Source organism: Columba livia, chromosome 20, assembly GCF_036013475.1.
Source record: "Columba livia isolate bColLiv1 breed racing homer chromosome 20, bColLiv1.pat.W.v2, whole genome shotgun sequence".
Classification (NCBI taxonomy): domain Eukaryota; kingdom Metazoa; phylum Chordata; class Aves; order Columbiformes; family Columbidae; genus Columba; species Columba livia.
Window position 1 is genome coordinate 6,050,839 of NC_088621.1, and position 21,172 is coordinate 6,072,010.

At 53.5% G+C, this 21,172-nt stretch overlaps 1 protein-coding gene across 3 annotated transcripts; it reads right to left on the minus strand.

The window, feature by feature from the left end:
- Positions 1 to 98: 98 nt before the first annotated feature.
- Positions 99 to 17,015, minus strand: MMP28 (matrix metallopeptidase 28). 3 transcript variants are annotated; one of them, XM_021287039.2, is made up of 8 exons: positions 16,643 to 17,015; positions 8,723 to 8,802; positions 7,893 to 8,056; positions 4,897 to 5,118; positions 4,209 to 4,454; positions 3,638 to 3,787; positions 2,966 to 3,133; positions 99 to 1,876 (listed from the first exon to the last, which is right to left on the minus strand). In XM_021287039.2, exons 2-8 carry the CDS (start codon positions 8,734 to 8,736, stop codon positions 1,482 to 1,484), a joined length of 1,359 nt encoding a protein of 452 aa, XP_021142714.1. In that variant the 5' UTR covers positions 8,737 to 8,802; positions 16,643 to 17,015; the 3' UTR covers positions 99 to 1,481. The 3 variants fall into 3 exon arrangements, with proteins under 3 accessions (XP_021142714.1, XP_064892538.1, XP_064892539.1); XM_065036466.1 differs by lacking the exon at positions 16,643 to 17,015 and adding an exon at positions 16,130 to 16,288; XM_065036467.1 differs by lacking the exons at positions 3,638 to 3,787; positions 16,643 to 17,015 and adding an exon at positions 16,130 to 16,288.
- Positions 17,016 to 21,172: the final 4,157 nt, after the last annotated feature.

Here is a 21,172-nt window from a genome sequence, read left to right on the forward strand (position 1 = left end):
CACACATGCATCTTAACTACAGCCCTTTCAAGAAACAGGAGACTGACTTGAAAAAAAAATACAAAAGCGTGACATGAAAACAAGCAGAAAGCCCAAAATCACATATTCAGAGGTTCATTTTATTTGCCATCAGGTCTCCAAGCCCTTGGGACCCCCTGCAAGCAGTGTTGCCTTATTATCATTCAATTCAAAATAAAAATGAAACAGCCCCGTTTCTTTGGCAACATTGAAAGTCCCCTGAGATTTTAAGCCATGAGCAGATGAGTCCCCGTGTCTGTGCAGAAAGGGCTCACTCACAAATATTACAGAGAACGGACAGAACTGCCCACGTTAACTCCCATCCTGCCAAATCCACATCTCAGTTGGCACCTGGCAGCACCAAAAGCCCTTTGCAGCCGTGACTTGGTGCACAGGAGCCAGCGGTGTTTCCAGGTGGGGAGTCTGCTTTGAGAAAGGAATGAGGATCATGCAGCTGAGTTGTCCTCATAAGCCTGCATGCACAGACACGTCCGTCTGTCCTGCTCACCCACTCTTCTTCCCCTCCTTCCCCAGTAATATTTCAACCCTGTTCATCCAACTGTGGCAGAGGGGCACAGGACTCAAAAATATGTTGATCCTGCCTCTGGCAGAGGCAGAGCAGAGGACAGACCCTTTCTCTGTACACAATGGCTGTGAGGTGAGCACAACCCTTAGTAGACACTGGAGAATCCCCTGACTCATCGCAAAGCCGAGCTGCAATGCTTCTGCATAGCGACATTGGCAGCAGCTTAGCTCCACCTCCCACCTCGTTTCACCCCAAAGAGCCTCCTACACCAAAACCCTCTGTTTTCTACCCAAAAAATCCTGTGGTGTGGGTGTCTCCAGCAAGCCCAGCAAAGCACCTGTTCCCCACCCAGGTGCGACCTCCATCCCCAGGGCAAGGGATGGGATGAGGCAGGAGTGGGGCTCTGCCAACACAGAGGGGGCAAAGCTCAACATGGACCTGTATTTTTGTCCAAATGTCTCTTTCTTTTTGTTTTAACAAGGAAACATTCTCAGTCTCTTATTTAAAAGCACCCGAGCTCCAAACCAGGCAATGGTGAGGCACTTCTCTGGCTGGTCATGGGAAAACGACAGCTGAAATATCAACAAACCCCAGTCCCAGTTTGAAAATAAATGCGTAACGATATCCTGAACACAAACAGAAATGGTGTGTTTGCAGTCTCCATGGCTTATACCTTCTTTTGTGGTCTTTTTTGATAAGAAAAAGGTCTCCCAAAGCTTTCAGCCCACCTGGCCGTGGCAGACTCGCCTGAGCTGATGGTTGCCCTGTCCTGGCTGCATCCTGGGGCATGGCTCCAATCATCCACAGGCATCCCCGACCTGCCAGCCCCTGCTCAGCCATCCCCAGACAGGAATCCAGAGTCACATAAAGAGGGACCCAGACAGCAGTGAGCAAGGTGGGGGTCAGCCCCCCCCAGTTTTGTCCCAGTACACTCTGCTCAGAAGAGGACCTGCCCACTGTTGGCATCCCAGCAGCCCATCCAGGGTAGCTGGGTGGCCCATTTGCCAGTGGCCACCACTTGTAGCTTCACCCGGTCAAATTGCCAGTACTGGTCATCCCGAAAGAAGTAGATGAAGCCGTCGCGGTGGGTAAGGGCACCCGCTGTGCCGGGGGGCAAACCCTCCCAGTCCCACAGGCTGCGGGGGTAATAAGGCTCCACGCCGAGGGTCTCCTCGCTCACCACGAAGTATTTGGCTCCTTTGAAGAGGACCAGGCGCTGGAGCTGCTGGAAGTAGAGCGCCGTGTCGGGGTGGCGTGGGAGGCCTCGGGTGCTGCATTTCTGGGGGAAACCTGCCTCCAAGGTGGAGCCCACGTAGCGCCAGCACCGGCCACCTGGGAGGAGCCAGGGAGAGGGGTCAGAGTCCCAAGGTAGGACGAGCTCCAGGAGATGTGAAGGACTCAGCCCTGGGGCCAGCTTTCCAGCTCCAGAGACTGATCTGTGACGTTCATCCCGCTGGTGACCCAACTGACACCACCGCAGGGCTGCCCCATAGAGCAGGCTGGCTGGGGAAACTGAGGCACGGTAGCTCAGGGGCTTGAAGGCAGGGAAAGGGACCGCCATGCACAGAGCCAGGTCACCATGCCATCTGTCAGCCCATGCTGCTTCCTTGCAAACATCCCTCTGCTCCTGCACAGTGAGCGGGACAGACGGACACAGACCCCTCCAGGGCTGGGACAACAGAGACCAGAACTGTAGCAGCAGGAATTGCAGTCGGGGCTGAGTGCTCAGCTGTCCCTGCAGAGCCCTGTCCCTGTGAATCAGGCAGACAAAAGCCCTTTTCTGCTCACAAGCCGTGGCCTCACCCAGCCCTGGAGAGGGAGGGAGCAGTCAAGGGCTGTGGAAGGGAAAGGGGCTTTTGGCTCCCACCCAGCCACAGCAACAAAGCCCCTTTCTGACCAGCTGGTGACTGGTTTCCATTAAAAGCTGGGGCTGACCCTGGCAGCCGGGCTGCCTGGTTTGACCTTCCTATACCCATCCGGACGCAGCGTGTCACCGGGCAGCTTGCGGATGGCATTTCAGCTCCCTGTGGCAGCTCAGCCCCTGGCACGGCACAGGGAACCGCATGCAGCGTGAAAGTGCCAGAGTCCTCAGCTCCCCTGCGGCCACATGTCCCCAGGGAGCGTTTTCTCCCAGGGACCCCAAAAGGGTTTGATGCATTTGGTTTTATTTTCAAACACAGGTGAGCACTGCTCTCCTGAATGGGTTAACTGAGGCACAAGGGGGTGATATGCCCAAGGCCATATGGTTAATCTGTGGCAAGCAGTGAGCTCAGGGCTCCTGTGGGTTTCTGCACACTTGGCACCCAGTGATGCCCCAGCTCTGCACTGAGAGGGGACCAGTAGGTGGGGACAGGGGCAAGAGAAGGTGCTCCAGGGCAGACCAGCAGGCTGGAGCTGCTCTCCTGCCCACACCTCACCTACCTTTGAAGAAGTAAAATTTGCCACTGAGCTGGGACCAGGTGCAGGCGTCGATGCTGGGGGGGAGCCCAGGCCAGCGTGGCTGCAGAGGCTGCGGGTTGCTGGCATTGCCGCTTGCTGTCACCACCCAGTAGTGGCTGCCCTTGAAGATGTAGAGGTTGTGATCTGCATCTGTGGGGCAGATGGAGGATTGAGGGGGTCCCAGGTGAGAAACCTCATCCCACCTCCCAGCGATGGCTGCCTGGTCACCTCTCCTCCCCACACAGCTACTCGGTGCTTCAGGGATGCTCTGGTTTTGGAGGTTCCCTTCTGCTCGGCTTTCATAATCCCCTCCGCTCCAGCCTGGAGAGGATAAAGCTGACCACAGCTCCCTCTCAAGGCTTGTCTTCCACATTTGAGCTCCTGCAGCAAATAAGCCTTACCACAGCCCAAGTGTTAGGATGTTTTCCCCTTTCCCAACACACCAAGCCATTGCTGTGTCCTCAAGATGCTGCACTCAGCAACAGCGATGTGCATCAGTAACGCCACCAGCCCCAGGAGCGCATATGGGGCTGTGGACCCGCCAAACCCACCTTTCCCACCGCTGGAGTTTATCAGAGCAGAACAAGGCCTGCAGCACTGGGGTGAGCTGTGAGGTGCATGTTTTGGGGGAGGGCTGCACAAACAGACACCCACCAGTGGTTATGGCATCAAAGAAGGAGTGGCAGTAATAGGCGCTGAGGCTCTTCTGCTGCCGGTCCCCACCGTAAAGGTCCACACTCCAGTCCTGGAAGTGGGTGAAGACCTTTCCCGGGAGCTGGATGGCCGAGCCCTTGGAAGGCTTCCCTGGGATGGAGCAGGGATTGGTGAGTCGTGGAGAAGGAAAACAGCTTTCCCCAGAGCACTGTGTGAGTGCAGGGCTGGGCATCCATCCCAGGGCTCCAAACACTCCTTGTGCCACTGTCTGGTTCCTGTCCTGTTCTATATGGTGCTGGCAAAGACCCCTTGGTACCCCCAAAAACATGCACCAGTATTTCTCTAGTTGCCAACAAGCAGGCAGCAAGTCCAATCGCCCCCATCCTGGAGGACCTGGTACCCATCCCACATGCTCCACCACATTTTCTTCACCAACTGCAACGCAATGGGGCCCATCCCCACCATGGCCCTTGCATGTGGTCCTTTCCCCTTGCAGAGACCTCCTCCTCGCTCCCCACCCCAGCAAACAACACCGGAGAAACCAAGGAATGCTTGGGGAAAACAGACTCACCATACAAGTTCTGGACAGCCAAAATGTCATCCCAGCTGAGGACAAAATCCTTGCTGAGCTTCTTGTAGTAAGGAGACATCAGGGCGCTCTTGACGGGGGAGTGCTCCAGCCCCAGCGTGTGGCCGATCTCATGTGCCACCACGACGAATAGGTTTCGCCCTTTGCCGCTGTGCAGGGACCAGCGCTCAGCACTGTCAAAATGGGCTTCTCCGCGCCGGGGGAAGAAGGCGTGAGCCAGGGCACCTCCTGGGAACACGAGAGCTGTCAGGGACCATGGGGCAGCAGAGAACATCAAAGCCACCACAGTGACACATGCCAGGCAAAGGCTCAAGAAGAGAGAAAACCTAGGCTTGTTTGATGTTAAAAAGGCAAAGCGTATCTGGAAGGAATAAGCTCAGGTTTGGGGGATGCTATCAGGGTGGGGAGAGCTTCTTGAAAGTCAGCAGCCTGATCCTATTATAAGCATCTCAACCGCCTTGCTGGCAGACCCAGGTTGCAGAGTTGGGAGTGAGGACCCCAAATCAGAAAGCAAACTGGTGCAAACTGGGAGGTGTCCTTGGTTAGAGGGACTGCAGGGGCAGAGCTTTGCCTCCGTCACCCCCAGCCCATCACTGCCCCAGCCATCCTCCCTGCCAGGGATGAGCCCACATTGTAAAAGAGAAGCTGACGAGGTGGAAGCGACCAGCACCTGGTCCATCAAAAGCATTGTTGAGTCCATCGTTGTGGTCCCCATGAAAGAAGGTCAGGCGGATGTCGGCTGGGCCGTCCCGTGCTTCCCAGAACACCAGCGAGGACACGTTGCTCCAGAGCTCGAAGGCAGCTTTCACGGCCAGGCGCACCTCGTGCTGTGGCAGGTAGGACGGCCAGTTCACCACCCGGTAGGTCAGGTGCCGTTTGTACCACCTCCCACCTGCAAGAGGGACAATTTCAGCATGACGACGGGCACTTGGGCTTGTTCTTCCACCCCAGGGCTGCTTGTGAGGAAGAGAGCCTCCCAGAGCTGGGAAAAGCCATGGCTTTCCCAAGCTGAAGCTGAAAGTCCATCAGCAGCCTTGGCAGCCTCCACTGGCAGCAGGACCTGAGAAGATGTTGCCTGGATGCCCAGCTGGGGATAACCCAGTGGGGACAAACCACTGATCACCATTCATTGGGACTGAACTAGATGATCTTTCAAGGTCCCTTCCAATCCCTAGCATTCTATGATTCTATGATTTTTAAAGCATCATTTTACCATCACCAAGGATCTTATTGCCCATTATTTCCTCTGTCCTTTCAGGGGAGACACAGCCCCGATGCCACTGGGGCACACAGGGACAGCGATGAAGAGGACAAGCCCATGAGATCCCCTTAGGCTCCTCATCCTCCTCCCGCCATGCAGGGGTGCAAAGATGTGTGTTCCCACAGCCGTCACACAGCATCACAGCTCCCTCCTCCTCCTCCAGCCCCCTCAGCAGCTGTGGAGACCCCGGGGCCCCCCAGTTACATCTGGCTGGGGGTGTCCAGGACCAGGAGAGTAGCCATGGGACCACACTGGGAAGATGCAGGTGCCCGAGCCGCTGCCGAGGCGTGGGAGCGGGGACAGACCTCCAGCGGCTGCATCTGCTCCAGATGTGCAGGGAAACAGGGGGAACAGAGCCGGCAGCACGCCGGGACTTGCTGCTGTGGGTCTGCGCCAAGCCACTCGGCAAAGCTGGCTGACATCCCACCCCAGCTCACCCACCCTGGCCATGGGGACAAGCCCCATCAGCTCTGCTTCCCTCCACACTGGATTCTGAGCAGCCCACGGCAGGGACTGGATGGCTGCAGCCCTGAGAGAAAGCCCCAGCATCCTGCCCTTCCCTGCAAAGAGGCAGAGCATCTCCAGGAGACAAGGACAGATGGCACCCATGGGCAGGGCTGGGCAAAGGGAACTGGCTCCCAGGGAGAGGAAGGCTGGCTGGGTGCCACACGCAGCCGTTGAGCCCAGGACAATTGCAGGCAGGGAGTTCCCTGAGGGGAAACCCAGGACACTGCTGCCCCACAGGCCATCTGCTCCATAAAGCGCAGCAAGGCAGCTAGAAGAAAGTCCTCTTCCCAGTGCCCTTTGCTGCAGACCCTGATTTCCAAACCCAGTCCCTTTCCAGAGGCAAACAGCACCTGTCCCAAAACCCTCCCAGAGAGCAGAAAGACATGGTTTCCAACTGCAGAGTGGCAGTTTGTTTAGAGGCACAGAGAGAGGCAGATACACTGGACCCCATCCCACACAGGGACTCCACCTGCACCGCTAGGCTGGGCCCAATCCCGGGAATAGCACGGGGGACAGATGCCCTCCCCAGCCCCACACTGGCCACTGCTGCCGGGATAACGCAGCCAGGAGGCAAAGCTCAGCCAGGGTTGGCTATTGCCACTCCTCGCACTGGGGTGCAAGTGTTCTCCAAAGCTGGTGGGACGATGGACACGGCGGCTGCCCAGCAAAGATACTGCTGGGTGGATAATAACAAAGCACTTTGCTGGCTCAGCTGCAGCGGCTTCCTGCTTCAAGTAGGAAAAACAGCCAATGTAGCACAAAGGCTCTGGCCTTCCTGGCCGGTGCCACCAGCCCTGCAGGAACCAATATGTCCCTGCTCCCACCCCGGCTGCTCCCCAGCTCACTGCCATGGGGCATCCGCCAGCACCAGCCCAGTGGAGCAACAGCCAGTGCCACACAGAGCCCTTCCGCACCTGGGCTCAGGGCTGCTGGGCATCTCTTGCCACCCACCCACAGACCACAATCCCCAAAAATGAGCCCCACGAGCCGCAGGGCACAGGCTGCTGCTGTTTGCCCATCTCCTGCTGCATGTGCCCCCCTGGCTCTGCCCCCCAACCCGGGACGCATGAGACCCTCTGCCCAGGATGGTGCCTGCAAGGGCAATGATGCACATCAGGGCTTTGGCAGGAAAGCCAGAGGCAGGAGGAGGAGGATGGGGTTGTCTCCTGGGGCCGTCCATTGCCAGCCCTGCCAGATGCAGAGACAGCCTGACACGGCACAGAGCCCTTTCTTAATCTCATCTCTTCATTTTTCCCATGTCCTAAGTGCAGCTGGTCCCAGCCCTCTTGCTCTCTAGGAATCCAGTTACTCATCTGTAAGCCCAGAAGGCAGCTTGTGAGAGACAAGAGGCCCAATCCTGGATACAGAGGAGCAAGAGATGTTGCTCGGAGCAGAGTTAAACCTCTTAACGTGGGTGAAACAACTCCCTGTGGCTGGGCGGTCCAGCATCAGCAGGTTTTGTGGTTAGTGCTGGGTGATTAACACACTTAGAAGACTCAAAGCTCCGCAGAGCCTGGGCATGACTTCACCACATGCCAGCCCCTGCCCTCTAGATCACACCACCACGGCTGTGCCCAGGGCCACAGTGACCTGACAGCCCCTCGGGAGATGTCCCGGCTCCCTTGACAGCAGTAAAACCACCCCGGAGGGCCAAATTTCCCCACGGGTGGGAGTTGAATCTCTCTAATCCTTGCTGACACCAAGCCATGCAGAACAACTAAAAATAAAGAGGTTTAAAAACAAAGTGGTGCAAAGTCCAGGCAGATGGTGGGATGGACGCTATGCCGCCGGGCTGTACCTCTCACCCACAGCGGCATCTCCAGGAGCCAGGGTAGCAGAGCTGGACTCTCAGCACTCCAGAGCCCCAAACCCCATGGGGTTTTGGCGTCAGTGCTCACCATGTGGCGTGGTTTGTCGCCGGCGCCGGGCGGTAGATGCCCGGCGTGCCCAGGCACCGCGGCTCTCCCCATCGCTTGTGCCACACCGTGGCAGGGCCATCTGATGGAGCGTGGGGGCATCCAGGACCCCGCTGAGCGGGAGGTGGGTCACCCGCTGGAAGTCCCTGGAAAAGGAAGGGAGATGTCAGCACCCACACTCAGATCCATCACCCGGGGGTTTTGGTTGCATTTGCGCCGGGTGTTTGAGCTGAGCCAGGGCTTCACCCAGCACGCTTCATGTCCCATCATCAGGAATGCATCTAGGTGATAGAACAAGAAGGATTTGCTTCTGCAACAATATCTGACCAGTGGGCCATCTCTTAGCAGGGCAAAAGCAGACAGGGGAGCCTAAAAAACACCCTTTCTTGTTTTTAACCCCAGTTGTTTGACTTTGCACTTGACTTTGCACCGGGTCAGGCCAGGGATGCTCCCGGAGCCAATTGTGATCTCAACAGAAGTCCGGGCAGCGGCTGTCAGCTCAGCCGCCTGACATCTCCCAGCCATCCCCAACCTTGGCCTCGCTACAGATATTATTATAAGGGGAGCACCGGGCCATAAAAGGCAAATAAAGCAGTGCAGAGAGGAGCTGGGCTGCCAGCAGCTGGCATCCAGCTGCAGGAGCTGGGTATGGACCAGCGTTTCCAAAAAGGATTGGTTGTGCTTTATCATCGGATCATGCAAGAGAGGGCTCCCGGCTGCAAAAATACACCCCAGCTGCGAAAAGACCCGGCATCTCCCCTGCAGCCGGAGCTGCTGCATTTGTGCTGTGGTTTTAAATAAAAGGCTCCTACCTCACCGCCTCCATGAACTCGGCGGGGCTGTGCGTGCCGGGCCCTGGCTCACTGAAGTAGCCGTATTTCTCCAGGAACAGCTGCAAGAAGAGAGATGGGAGAGGTGCAGCTCAGAGCGCAGGCGGACATTTGCACATGTTGGCTTGGGAGCAGGGGGGAAAAAGAGAGATTCGAAGGGAAACAGTGCTGCAAACACTGTGCTGTGCAGAAATGCCCAGTTATTTTTTTTCTGAGACCTCTGCACCCCAAGCAGCTGCCCCTCCTGTGCTCAGACAGGTTTATGTGTCTCCTCCCCATCATTTTTGGCCATGATATGATGCAGGCGTAGGAGGAAACATTGCCATTAACAGATCAAAAAATAACCCCTGCTGCCATGTCATCCGCAGCTAAAGGCTACCAAACCCACAGCTCTAATCCCCTCTGCTCAAAGCAATGATTAAAATAAAGGCTAAACTGCTGTGGACATGAGGAGGGTGGGGTGAGATGGAGTCAGCCTGCAGCCTCCCCCAGCCCCACGCAGGATGTGCTGCTGCAAAGCGAAGAGACTCCGGGGGCAATCCACCCTGCCAAACCATTCTTCTTCTTATCGGCCATTTACATGGACGGAGATTGTTGCTCTGAACTTGCTCCAACATATAAATTGCATGTTAAAAGAAAATAAACCGTTTCCCTCTGCCCAGCCTGCGCTCCCAGCTTTCGAAGAGGTTAATGGCAGAGGTGGCAGGACTGCTCCCCACCCACCTTCCCTGCCGCCGGGGACGTCTGGAGGAGACAAACAAGCCGCCCAGCATCCTGTTAGTGCAACAGAATCCGAGTTAATGGAATGAGGAATAACAAGTGAAAGTGGCTGCTCGGTTTCCCGCATCCCAAAGCCAGGACGGGCTGAGCACCAGGCTGGCCCTGGGGCAGTGCGGCTGCTGCGTGCTGGAAAATGTGTGTTTTAAAAACCTCTTCCCTCCTTGCTCATCTTGGGTGAGGAGAAGAAGGGGGTCAGTGTTAACATGCATGCAATGCTGCTCCTGTCTGCCCACCTTTGTTGGGCAATTCAAGCCCCCCACCATGTCCCGTGGAGGTGACAATGTCCCTTTGTCCCTTCCCAGTGTGGGAGCACCCAGCCGGCTTCACTTTGCCAGTCACCTGGTGGGAGCAGGAGCAGTTTCTGGGTCTGGCAGCCCCAGGATTCGCCAGGGCCTCTCCCTCTCCTCCCACGCAAAGCCTTTGCTTGCTGTGAACAGTCATCTTTACGTCATCCCCAAACACGTCACCCTCTGCACCCACCACCTCCCTGGGGGCAGGGCAGGTACCTCATGCCCTCTGCCTGTTGCTCAGCCCTTTGTGAGCCCTCCATGCCCCTTCCCACCCCTCATCCCCTCCAGTCACAGAGTTATCTCCTCCTTTACGCCCCTTCTACCTGGAAGATCCCCCTCCAGCATGGTTTCCTGCCACGACATGCTCCTCACACAGCCCCAGCCAAAAAATTTGGTGCTGTTTCCCACTGAACACATGGGCTGGAGGGAGCAGCATCTCTATGCAGCATCAGGCTCCGGTCCCCGTGAATCAAGATGAATCGGGTGTAAGAGCAGACAAGAGCATTGGTTTGTCTACCAGGCAAAGCCACAGCATCTCTGCCCCAGGGATGGAATGTATACCCTGGATACATCGTCTCCCCATCCCCACTGGGATAACCCCTCCCTTTACATGGGTACCAGGAGGCAAATTACAGCAGTGACTGGGGATGCTCACACAGGGAAGGATACAGGAATGGGGGGAGATTCCCAGGGACAGGGTGTCAGGGAGACTGGGTGCCCCTGAGGGAGGAGAAGGTATCTGGCCTCTTTCTCAGTTGTTCTGGTTTTATAACATTCTCCTTGAGAATTAGAAAATTCGTCAGCTACATATATGGACACGGGGTGATGATCTCCAGCGCTTACATCAGCGCAGATAAATGTGAGCTACAGAGCACCCAGGCAGAAAGTCCTGGGTCTCAAACCATGGCACAGTTTAAACTTTTTCTACCACCATTTGGTCTTCACTCAGCATCTAAAACATAACAACTTGAAGCTGTTTCCTCTCCTGTAACCTAACACAATCCCATTCTTAAAGCATGAAAATGTTTTTTTCCCCACCATGATCTCACAAAGGCTTGAAACCCCATCTGGACAAGTCAGGGTACATGAAAAAAAGCAACCACTATCACAGCAGCTGCTTTTGACCAGCACCAAAATGTACACACACCACTGGCTTTATGTCTCCTGCCCAGATCCCCTTGAGCTTTGAAAATCCAACCAAAGCAGCACTTTGTGCCCCATGTTGTGTTGAGGTTCTTGCACACAGGCACCAGCTCTCCAGCTGCAAAACCACTCAGAGAAACGTTATGACAGGTTCTAGACACAGTTATTGTGAGTACCAGGTGATGCCAGTCCTGGAAACACAGAGCTGCAGGAGAGGGATGTGCTGATCGCCCATGTGCAAGTTATTTATCAGACAGCAAAGCAGATGAAGTCCCCTGGACTTTTCAGGGTGAGAGAAGAACCCAAGAGCCCTGTGCCACAGTGTCCTGTGCCTGAACCAGACCCCCTGTGCCCTGTATAACCCCCCAGAGACCAGCCAGGCTCTGGCAGGGCTGTGTGGCAGCTGCAACCAGCCCATTAAACCTCTCCAGAGGCTGCAATGCAAAGCCTGGCCCTGCTGGGAAACCCCCCTCCCTCCTACCCCAGATGGGGAAATGCTCTTTTCTATACAATGGGAAAAGAAAAACAGCAGGAAACCAAGAGCTGAGAGTTAATATGAAATATGCCCGGCTCCCTGTCTACACAAGGGAGGGAGAAGAGGAAAGGTCCAGCTGCCCGGGAGCCGGCGCTGGGGCAGAAAAAACCTTTGAGGCTGCAGCAGGGACAGCGGGAGGATGGACTGGGGAGATGGGGGGTCCCTTCCCATCTGAGGGCTCTGGTGGGGAGCTGGTCACAACCCTGGAAATCATATCTTCTGAGAGCTAAAGCCAAAAAAATACCTTTCCCTCGACTGCAGGCATCCCAGGTGGAAGACAGCCAACAGCAAATACAATTAGACCTAGAAAATGGGATAACAATTAGAGAGCAGAGACAGCCGGCTCCAGTCCTGCCTGCCCCCTGCTCCAGACACTCAGCTCCTGGCGTCTTTCCACCAGTTAAATATCAGAGGAGCCTCACGTTGGGCTCCCGTTGACTGTGGTCCCTTCTGCTCTGCCTGGATGCAAACCCCATCTCTCCCCCCCGTCCCACAGCAGCGGAGGGAAGCGATCCCGCCCTGCTGGAGGCTGCACAAGGGTTTCATGCTGCGGTTACAGAGGGTGCCGGCCACAAGCTGCACCTCCAAGGTCTTCTTGTTTTCAATCACGACATGACAGCAGCCCAGCAAGCAAGCCCGGGTGGGTCCTCAGCCCCAGGCTCCATCCTACACCATTTCATCACTGAGATGGACATGGGGGAAACCACAGCTCTGGCTTTTCAGCCTCAGTTTCCCCCCAGAGAACAGACACATGGAGAGTTGACCCCCAAGAACATGTTGGCACAACTGCAGAAGGAGCAGTGGCTCCTCCTGCCCATCACTGCCTTCAGAAGATGTCAAGGCATTTAAAAACATTCATTTATTTCCACTCTCCCAAGCCACATTCCTGCCTGCAGTCACAAGCCCTTAGGCAGAGCCCTTGTGTCTCTTTTGTTTAAGTGTGTGTATAAGCATCTATATAAATATTATATATAGAGACACACAGAGACACACAAGAAGGGAGATTAGCAAGTACAGAGCTTGCTTGTCCTCCCACTGAAAAGACAGAAACCACATCAGCTAATTCTGTATGTTAATGACAGATGCTGATTAAAACCCCAGGCCCTGCCTGGTTGCTGTGACGCTCCCCTGCTCTGACTAATCTGGTCCTAAAGGAACCTCCTCTCCCACCTACCCCCCCTCAAAACCTGCTTTAGCTGGAAATTATCTATTTGCCACTGAAGATGTGGAGCTGGGGAAATACTGTGCCCAGCGTCTTTTAAACTTCTTTAGTTTTCACACAATCTCCTGGAGCTGAGACGGAGGGTCAGACAGCCGGGGCACAGCAGGTCTAGCTAAAACCTCTCCTGGTTTGGGTAACCCAGATCTTTGGGATGCTGAACCGGAGCTGCCTCCCCATCTGCCTGGGCAGGAGAGATGCTACAGAACAGGAATAATAAATATTGCATCACTTGGAGGGAAACAAAAGCCATAAAACGTGCTGGGCTCTGTGTTGCTTGCCTGCAGGGCTGGCAGATCTCTCCGGTTGGTTGTGTGTTAAATACAGGAATATCTCATCAGTAAGTACTACAATTCACCCCTGCACTTGAAACCAGCTCCCAGCTTTGCCCCAGCACCCCAAGCCCTGGGTGGCGCTGAGCTGCAAAACTCCCAGCAGCACCGAAATGCACCAAATCTATCCGAATGTGACCCAAAGCATTTGGGGAAAACAGGGGAAAACACCACGCTTGGCCAGACCTTCCCCTGCGAATACCAGAGCGGCTGACAAACCAGTTTGGTCACGCAGACTGGTTGTGCTTTCACGTCTAAGAAGAGAAAGGAAACAAAACGCTTGGTCTTGGCCCTCCATGGGGATGGGAATGGGGGAAAGCGACGTCCCCACTGGCTGGTGGGCGTTATTGGGTGGAACAAGCGGGGATTGTTTTTGGGGAGAGCATGGAAGAAAGCGGGGCTGTTCGGGCGGCGGTGACTCATGTTAATCACACTGGGGGTTCGCCGGGTGCCTCGGAACCGCCTGCCACATTCTGTGGTGATCTCAGGGGTTTTCCATGCTCTCCCCAGCCACGCAGAGCCCAGCAGTGCCTCACCAGGGTGATGGCACCCGAGAAACTCCTCTTCCTCTCCCCCACTCCTTGAATCACCCTGCTGAGGCTGAACAGCAGGAATTCTTCCCAGGAAGAAGGTTTTTCTTCCTGCTGTTTCAATCAGAGGGGAAATGTGGGGATCCCAGCTGACCCCCAAGCCCCACCATGTGTTGGGTGGTACCCAGAGCTGCTCACTCCGCCCTCAGCATCACAACTGGCTGACCCCTCCATAAAGGGGCTCATCTGGACACGGGAGCATTTCTCAGCATAAATAGAGCCTATGATTAATGCAAGCCCTTGGGTTTCTGATGTGGAAAAGTCAGAGGCCACGTGCCGCTGCAAGAGAGGGAGAAGAAGGGCAGGAGGGAAAAAAATAAACATCAGAAATGAGAATGTCTTGCTCCGCGTTTCCATCTTTGCTTTTCTCAGTTTTTTAACCAATTTTTCTTCAGACCTGTCTGTTCACACGCAAAACACCACAGGGACCTTATTGTCCTTTGTCCTTGGCACGGCCAGCCCTGGGCCACGCTCCTCACTCCCAGCGCAGGGTGAGGTCTCATGTGCCACGGATTTTACACAATTTCCTGGGGATCAGGGGGACTTGGGCATTTCCACACACCCAACTGCTGTCCTGAGCACAGCCCAGCCAGCTCTGCCAAACTACGTGCTATCCAGCATCGAACCTTCTCCTGCCTGGAACTGCAGATAACAAAATGATTTAATGTACAAATGTTTCAAATTAAATATCAAAATTTTTCTTTTTTTTTTTCATGTAGCTGCAATTGATATAAATGCAGTGAAAACAAGGGCACAAGCCAGTAAACAACTCAACTGGGCATTTTCTCAGACTTTCACATCTAAGTTTACACAACCCATTGTCCCTAATGTTGACTGCTTTAAAAGCAATTAAAAAAGCTTTAGGAGCAAAGCCTGGCAGCGCTCTGAAAGCCACAAGTAACTAGAACTATTTGATGTTATGTGAGAATTTCAACTTCATCTTAAAAGCAAAATTAACTCCTCGGTTTATTTAGACAAGTTTTCTTACCCCAGTTTCCAAGCATTTCCATTTTATACATTGTCCCAAAGGCCCTGGCTAGCACAGCACAGGGCACTGGGGAAACTGAGGCAGGAAGACAGGAAAGTCACTTGCCCAGCACCTCTGTGCTGGGATCTGCCACAATCCTGGGATCTGCTCTGAGGCATCACGGGAAAATATCTCGGAAGTCACCAGTAAGGAACCAAAAGCCAGACCAGGCCTTTTGAAGGTCTCACCCCCCAGGAGCTGGTTTTCTTTCTAAACTGAACTTTGAATTTTTGATTTTCTGAGTATTACAAATTTCGGAGATTTTTTTTTCCAGGTGGCATGAGGTTTGTGCACACTGGGGCAAGCGCAAGTATAAATCACCTCTTTGAAACAGCTTCTCCCAGCATAAGAAGCCTGCACATTAAAACAAGCCTCCAAGCACTTATGTGCACTTTCCAACTTCAAGGATGTGAAAAATCCCAGTTAATTCACCAGGACTTGCTGGGATTTTAACATCGAGCATCTGTGCAAACACATGTCAGACCGATACCTAAACAAGAAAAAATCCACAACATGAACCTTTGTTCACCAGCCAAATCTCACACCTTGTCCTCCCAAAACAAACACAAACGGACGGCAGGATGTCGTGACAATAATACGGGGACAAACAGAAGAAACCCAAACAGAGGCGATGGGGACAGCCCTGGTGAGAGGCAGGGGAGGGGCAAGAACGGCTTTTGTCCCATCCTGATTCGCTGTGAGATGGGATGGCTTCCTCGTGTAGGACTTTTATTGTTGTCGGAGATACATAGAAGGGTAGGTTTGTTGATGTACATCGCCTTTAGGGACACATTTCTGTATACAGCATGCATGGGAATGCACACACCTTGGTGCTCCAAGCACAATCCTACAGCACAGGCACATCTCCAGCAGGCATGGCCATACACTTGCACCATCCACACACATCTGTGGCACGGACACACCACCAGCACACACAGTCATGAAGCTGCGGCTCACACACACATGGCAGCAGCACGCAGGGCTCATCCTCGTCATCCATGGGCACACACCTGTGCCGTGCACGTCTGTGCCATGCACACACCTTGAGCACCCATGGCTCACAGCTACAGCATGGGTGCACACACATTGGGCACCCACAGACACACACCTGTGGTGTGAACGTGCCTTGGGCATGCGTGCACACAGCTACGGTGTGGGCACACCTATGGCAGACACACATTTGTGGTACACACACATCTGTGGCACAGGCACAGCTATGGCACACACGCATCTATGGCACGGGAACATCTATGTCACACACACATAGCTATGGTGCGGGCACACTTATGGCACACACACACCTGTGGCATACACACAGCTATGACACATGGACGCCTATTACACACACACCCCTATGGCACACGCATCCCTATAGCAGAGCCACACCGCGGCACACTCACCCCCCGGCCGGGCACAGGACAGCCCGCGGCAGCTCCTGCGCCCCAGCCCGCCCGCTCCCGCTCCCGCTCGTACCTCCGCCTCCCGCCGCTGCCGCGGGGCCGGTCCGGGCTGCGCCGCCGCCAGCAGCCCCAGCGCCAGGGCGGCCCGCAGCGCCATCCCGGCTCCGCTCCGCGCCTAGCGGCACCGGCCGGCGCGGCCCCGGCTCGTCTCAACCCGGCCCGGCCCCGGGGGCGGCCCCGGCCCGGCCCAGCCCCGGCCGAGGGTTGGGCTCCGCCGGCGGCACCCGGGCGGCGGGGGCTCCCCCGGCACCCTCCCCGTGCGAGCACAGCCCCGGTGCCTCCCTCCCCGTCCAGCGCGGGAGGAATGATCCCCTGTGCATCCTCCAGCCCCCTTTCCCAGCAGGGCGATGCCCCTTCCCTGCCACATCCCTCTCTTGCACACACATTTGTGAATGAGGGAAACAGAGCCGAGCTCAGGGCAAGGGGTAGCTGTGCCACTGGGACAAACCCCCTTGGGATCTTCAGGCCACCACAGCCCCATCTCCAGCCCTGGGGAAAGGCTGGGAGAGCTGCCCCACAGACTCACCCTGCACACAGCTCGCTCCAGCGTAGCTCTGAGAATGGATCCCTCTTGTTCTCCCAGGCCTGCTGAGCATCACTAATTCACCCCAGCTATCGCAGAGCGGGACACACACGGTGGCCACGTCAGGATGTATCCTCACTGTGAGTTCCATCTCTCGGGGCTGGATGTGGAGCCAGAGCATGGGTAGGTTCATGTGCTGGGATGAACCTCCAGCTAGCTGCAGCACCTAGGTTTGATCTTTGCCCAATTTGAAGCTGTGGAAGAGAGGAGAAATCAAGTCCAGCTTTTCCTAAACCTGTGTTCATCTGTGGTCCAGACCACGCGGATGCAGAGCAGATGAGGGCTGGGACACAGGGGGTCCCTGTCTGGCAACAGCCAGCACCAGCCACAAGCTCAGCAGAGCAGAAGACTAGGCAAGCAACCTACCCCTCCCCAGGGGTCTGGCAAAAACAACCCCACACCTTAAATCAGCACGCTCCCAAGCTTTACAAAACAACCCCCCACTCAGGGTTGTTGGTTTGCACTCCTTTTGCTTAAATTTTCCTCCTACACAAGGGATTTGGTCACCCATGGACAGCGAGGGGCTGTTTACCACCCAAGGCAACATAATGCACGTGTCAGCATTGCAGCTCTCTTGCAACTTGTACACAGCCCATGATCTTGTGGTTTCCACCGACAAGTTAACAACTCTGTTTACTCCCTGCAGTATTTTGTTTGACTATTTTGTTTTCGTTTGACTAAAGCAAAAGGATGTTTTGATTCTGCTTTGGTTTTTTGGGGAAAAAAAATAGGATGTGACTTATATCTGCTTTTGTTTTTATGCCAGCTTCAACCACACACCTATTTCAAAGCTCACAGGCCTCTTCCTCTTCTTTTTAATCATGCCAAAAGCTGAATTTACAGGAGCATCTGTTGAGTGCAGCTTGGAGAGATCCACAGGGATCCTGTAACACATGGCTTTCAGCTGGACAGGGATTAGCCTGGCAAGCGGGATTCGAAGGAGCACAGGATCTGCATAACATGGCAAAATAAGGAAGCTGCTGAGAGAAAAATACAGATGGGAGAAGTGAAGAAGGTCGCGGCTGGGCCAGTGAGCGCTGATGGACGAGCTGTGGGAGAGCACGGCGGGCGGCTGGCACAGGGAACACTCAGCCTTGCTCCGGAGACCCAAGGGCCGGCCGCCCCTCGCACAGGTCAGCCCCACGCTTCCTTGCAAAACAAGAGCGGCTCTGTCTGCAAACGCATCCGTGTTTGGTTCGTATCTAGGAAGCGACTGATCCATCTGCTCTTCCACTTAAGAATATGGATGATGAGAAAGTGACTGGCCGGGTGCCAGCAGGAGCAGGAAACTCCTTCCCCTGCGCATTGTAATGCGGGGAAGTGGCTGCAAGGGCACCTGCAGCCCCCGGAGCAGTCGGCTTTCCGACCTGGCATTTCCCCGGGGCTGCTGCTTTAGTCCTTTGGGGATTTGGCATTCAGACAGAGAAGAATTCAGCCCAGCCTTGGAGATGCCAAAGCACAGTTCTCTGCAGACTTTTGGCTCGGAGTATAAAGATGTTTATCCAGCTGCTGTAATCAGAATGGTATCGGGAACAGAAAAGCTGTCTTGTGGAAAGGTGAATGGACTTCCACGTCTTTCAGCATTAGGTAAAAGCTCAGAGGTGGGGCAGAAGAAAGAGTTTGAATCCTTGTAACTTCTACCCCAAAACTGAAACCTGAGAAGATAAGCCTATGGCAAATAGCTGATGTTTTACTAAAAAACATTATTGGAAGAGCATGATAAATACATCCATACAAGCCCTGGTTGCCTAAACATTCCCACTTCCTTGGGTTTCTAGACAAAATCCTGTCTCCCTCAAATTTAACGCAAAAGGTGTCAATCCAAGTCAGCTACCTAGATTTCAAACCCCTTTCCTAAGATGCCCCCACAGCTTGGACTGAAGGTTCCTAATTTAGTAACATGAGCATATTCACCTGAGAACCTCACGGAAAACTAAATGCCGTTATCAGAGAGGTGGAGTCTGAATCGGGAAGGTTGTTTGTGGAGCCGTCGGGCAGCGGCAGTGAATCACTGTCTGCTCCCGCAGAGGTGAGCTGCCAGAGCAGTTTATAAACCAACATTATGAAACCGCACTTCAGTGACGTGAAACTTCTCAGAGCAGCTTCTAATGTTTACCACAACCGATAAGCAAATAGCAACACCACTACTCCTCGGTGGCAAGTTTCTCCCCGGGATGCATGCGATGCACAAGAAGTGCCGGTCAAAACATCTTCAATGCCTCGCGCTAAGAACACGTTCAAGTTGTTCCTTTTAATCCACTCGAGATGCCGCCTCTGGAGAACAGTCATTCTTCAGATGTTTGCTGCTCGACACTGGCTGCAGCAGCTGGGGAGCAGTTGGGTTGCTCACTGGGTGCCATGTCAAAAATGCTCATCCTGCTGCTCAAAGGTGGCCAGATCTGGGACCAGTTCAGATCAGATGGGCACAGGCACAGAACCAGCTGCAGGAGTCAAATTCTTCACAAAGAAGCTTCTGTTCCCCTGGCTTTAGCTCCAACACGGGTAAAGGTTTCGTGCTTAGACACAGCTTTCCTGGCTACTTCATCTGTGTAGGGTAAGTTCTGACAAGTCAAAGGACTTTCCCTGTCCTTAATGTGTTAGATAAGAAATCTGTCTAGTCCAGTATCCTGTCTTCAATAGCCTCAGGAAATGATACTCATCAGAAGGGTGTTTAGGAAAAAATGAAATGCAAAATCCATACATACTTTCCTTGGCTCTTTACCTTTTGTGTGCAGAGCTCCCGGGAAGTCAGTGAGGTCTAGAGGCAGCATCCAGCTGGCAAACCCATCAGCAAGAGTTGTGCTGCATTTGCCGGATCAGTTTGACTGAATCTTACCAGTTATTTGCTCAGAGGATGGCTAAAACCATGCTTCCCTCTTTCTAGCATTGCGGTACCACCCAAGTTTCAGCACACGTCATCATGTTAGTATGAAAAATTGACTTTAAGTCCTTTTGAAACTTCAGGTGCATTCTGGCAGCTGTGTTTTAGGACAACAGCTTTACAAGCAATTTCTACAGCAGCATTGGCAACATCATCTGCTGGGGACAACGTCACACGATCTCTTTGTTACCCTGGAAACAGGAATTATCATTTCTAGATGAGGCCAAGCAGCACTGGCTGAACTCTGGCCCCCAAACCCCAAAGGCTCGAGCTGTTGGCTTCGGTCACAGCTTCCATATCTCTCCCTAGGACTGTGGTATTTCAGCCACTCATTAAGTTGCATTACTTCTTAGGGTGAGGTGGGTTTGGCTGTATAGAGTCAGCACAGAAATTATTTGGCTGTTTCTTAAATAGTTTAGCTATTTTTGTTGCATTTCAGCTCTGTAGCGATCACACGCCTCTCCTCCATCGGCATCCCTCCGTTACGCTTTTCTCCATAAAGTCATTGTTGAGCTTGGCAAGTGCTGGATGTGTTCTTATAAATAAACCACCAGCATTCCATACAGGACCGATTTCCAAGACCTCGCCATTTAGAAAATGGCTTGGAGATGACGAAGGAGATGAAGGAAGCAGAGCACAGCTGTTCCCAGCTCAGCCCCAACTCCTCCTGCTGCAATGAGCTCCCTTGGTTTTCCATCTCCAGATGGATCTGCAGCCCTCTCTCCTTAGTTCACAGTTTCGTTATAGGAAGTTCTACCAAATTCTCACAGAGCACCTACTGAAAATAAAAATAAAAGGCAGATCTTATGAATCCTATTTTGAATTTGATTCAGCTGTTGGTCTGTTAAATGATTACTTGTCAACCGGCACCTTCCACACCTGTTAAAAAAAAAAAGCAATTTTAGTATCTATAAATCTCTGAGGCTTCGTATGAACAGTGCTGATCATTTGTAAAACAGCTTATCTGCATACAGTTACAAGTCAGTCTCTAGAAACAGGAGCAGCTAGTCACAGCGCCAGCAATACTGACTCAAATATGCGACCTGCTCAGTTTATTTAACTAAATGCAGGAATACTCCCAGCATGACTGCAAGGCTCAGTATTTAAGAGCAGTCTGCTTAAGCAGAGTGTGAGAAGTTAACAGCAAATGTTACCACAACATCAAATCAACTCAATCCTTAATATACTAGCTACTGATTTTTTTTTTCTTTTAAGCTTTTTACTTTTCTTTTAACCTCAATTAAAGCTTATCCCGATGACTTTAGGCAGTTGCAGAGATACACTGCAGTGCTAAAGGACTACACAGAAACAGCTGGAGGGCAATGACGTAGTTAAACGGTCATCTGGGTTTACATCCTTCACAAAACGCCACTTCCCAGGCCTCTCTAAACTAATTTAACTCTCTCTACACCAAAAGCAACTAAAAACCACACGCGCCATCAAACTAGTACCACCCGTTCTCTGACCTGATAGTTTTCCGCAAGACAAAGCAGCTGGTGAGGAAGAGGTCATTGCTCTCTTAAAAACCGTGTTAAGAACATTTGTTGTGTTTTGCCCCAATGCAGAATAGAACAAAACTCGAGGTGCAGGCC

What these genes read in the sequence shown, in the direction of transcription:
- MMP28 (XM_065036466.1), bottom strand. Translation starts at nt 16,213, where the DNA reads ATGGCGCTGCGGGCCGCCCTGGCGCTGGGGCTGCTGGCGGCGGCGCAG. An exon ending in CAATGCTTTTGATGGACCAG is followed by an intron (nt 4,455 to 4,896) that starts GTGCTGGTCGCT and finishes TCGTGTTCCCAG; the next exon opens with GAGGTGCCCTGGCTCACGCC. An exon ending in CTTTGATGCCATAACCACTG is followed by an intron (nt 3,134 to 3,637) that starts GTGGGTGTCTGT and finishes TCTGCCCCACAG; the next exon opens with ATGCAGATCACAACCTCTAC.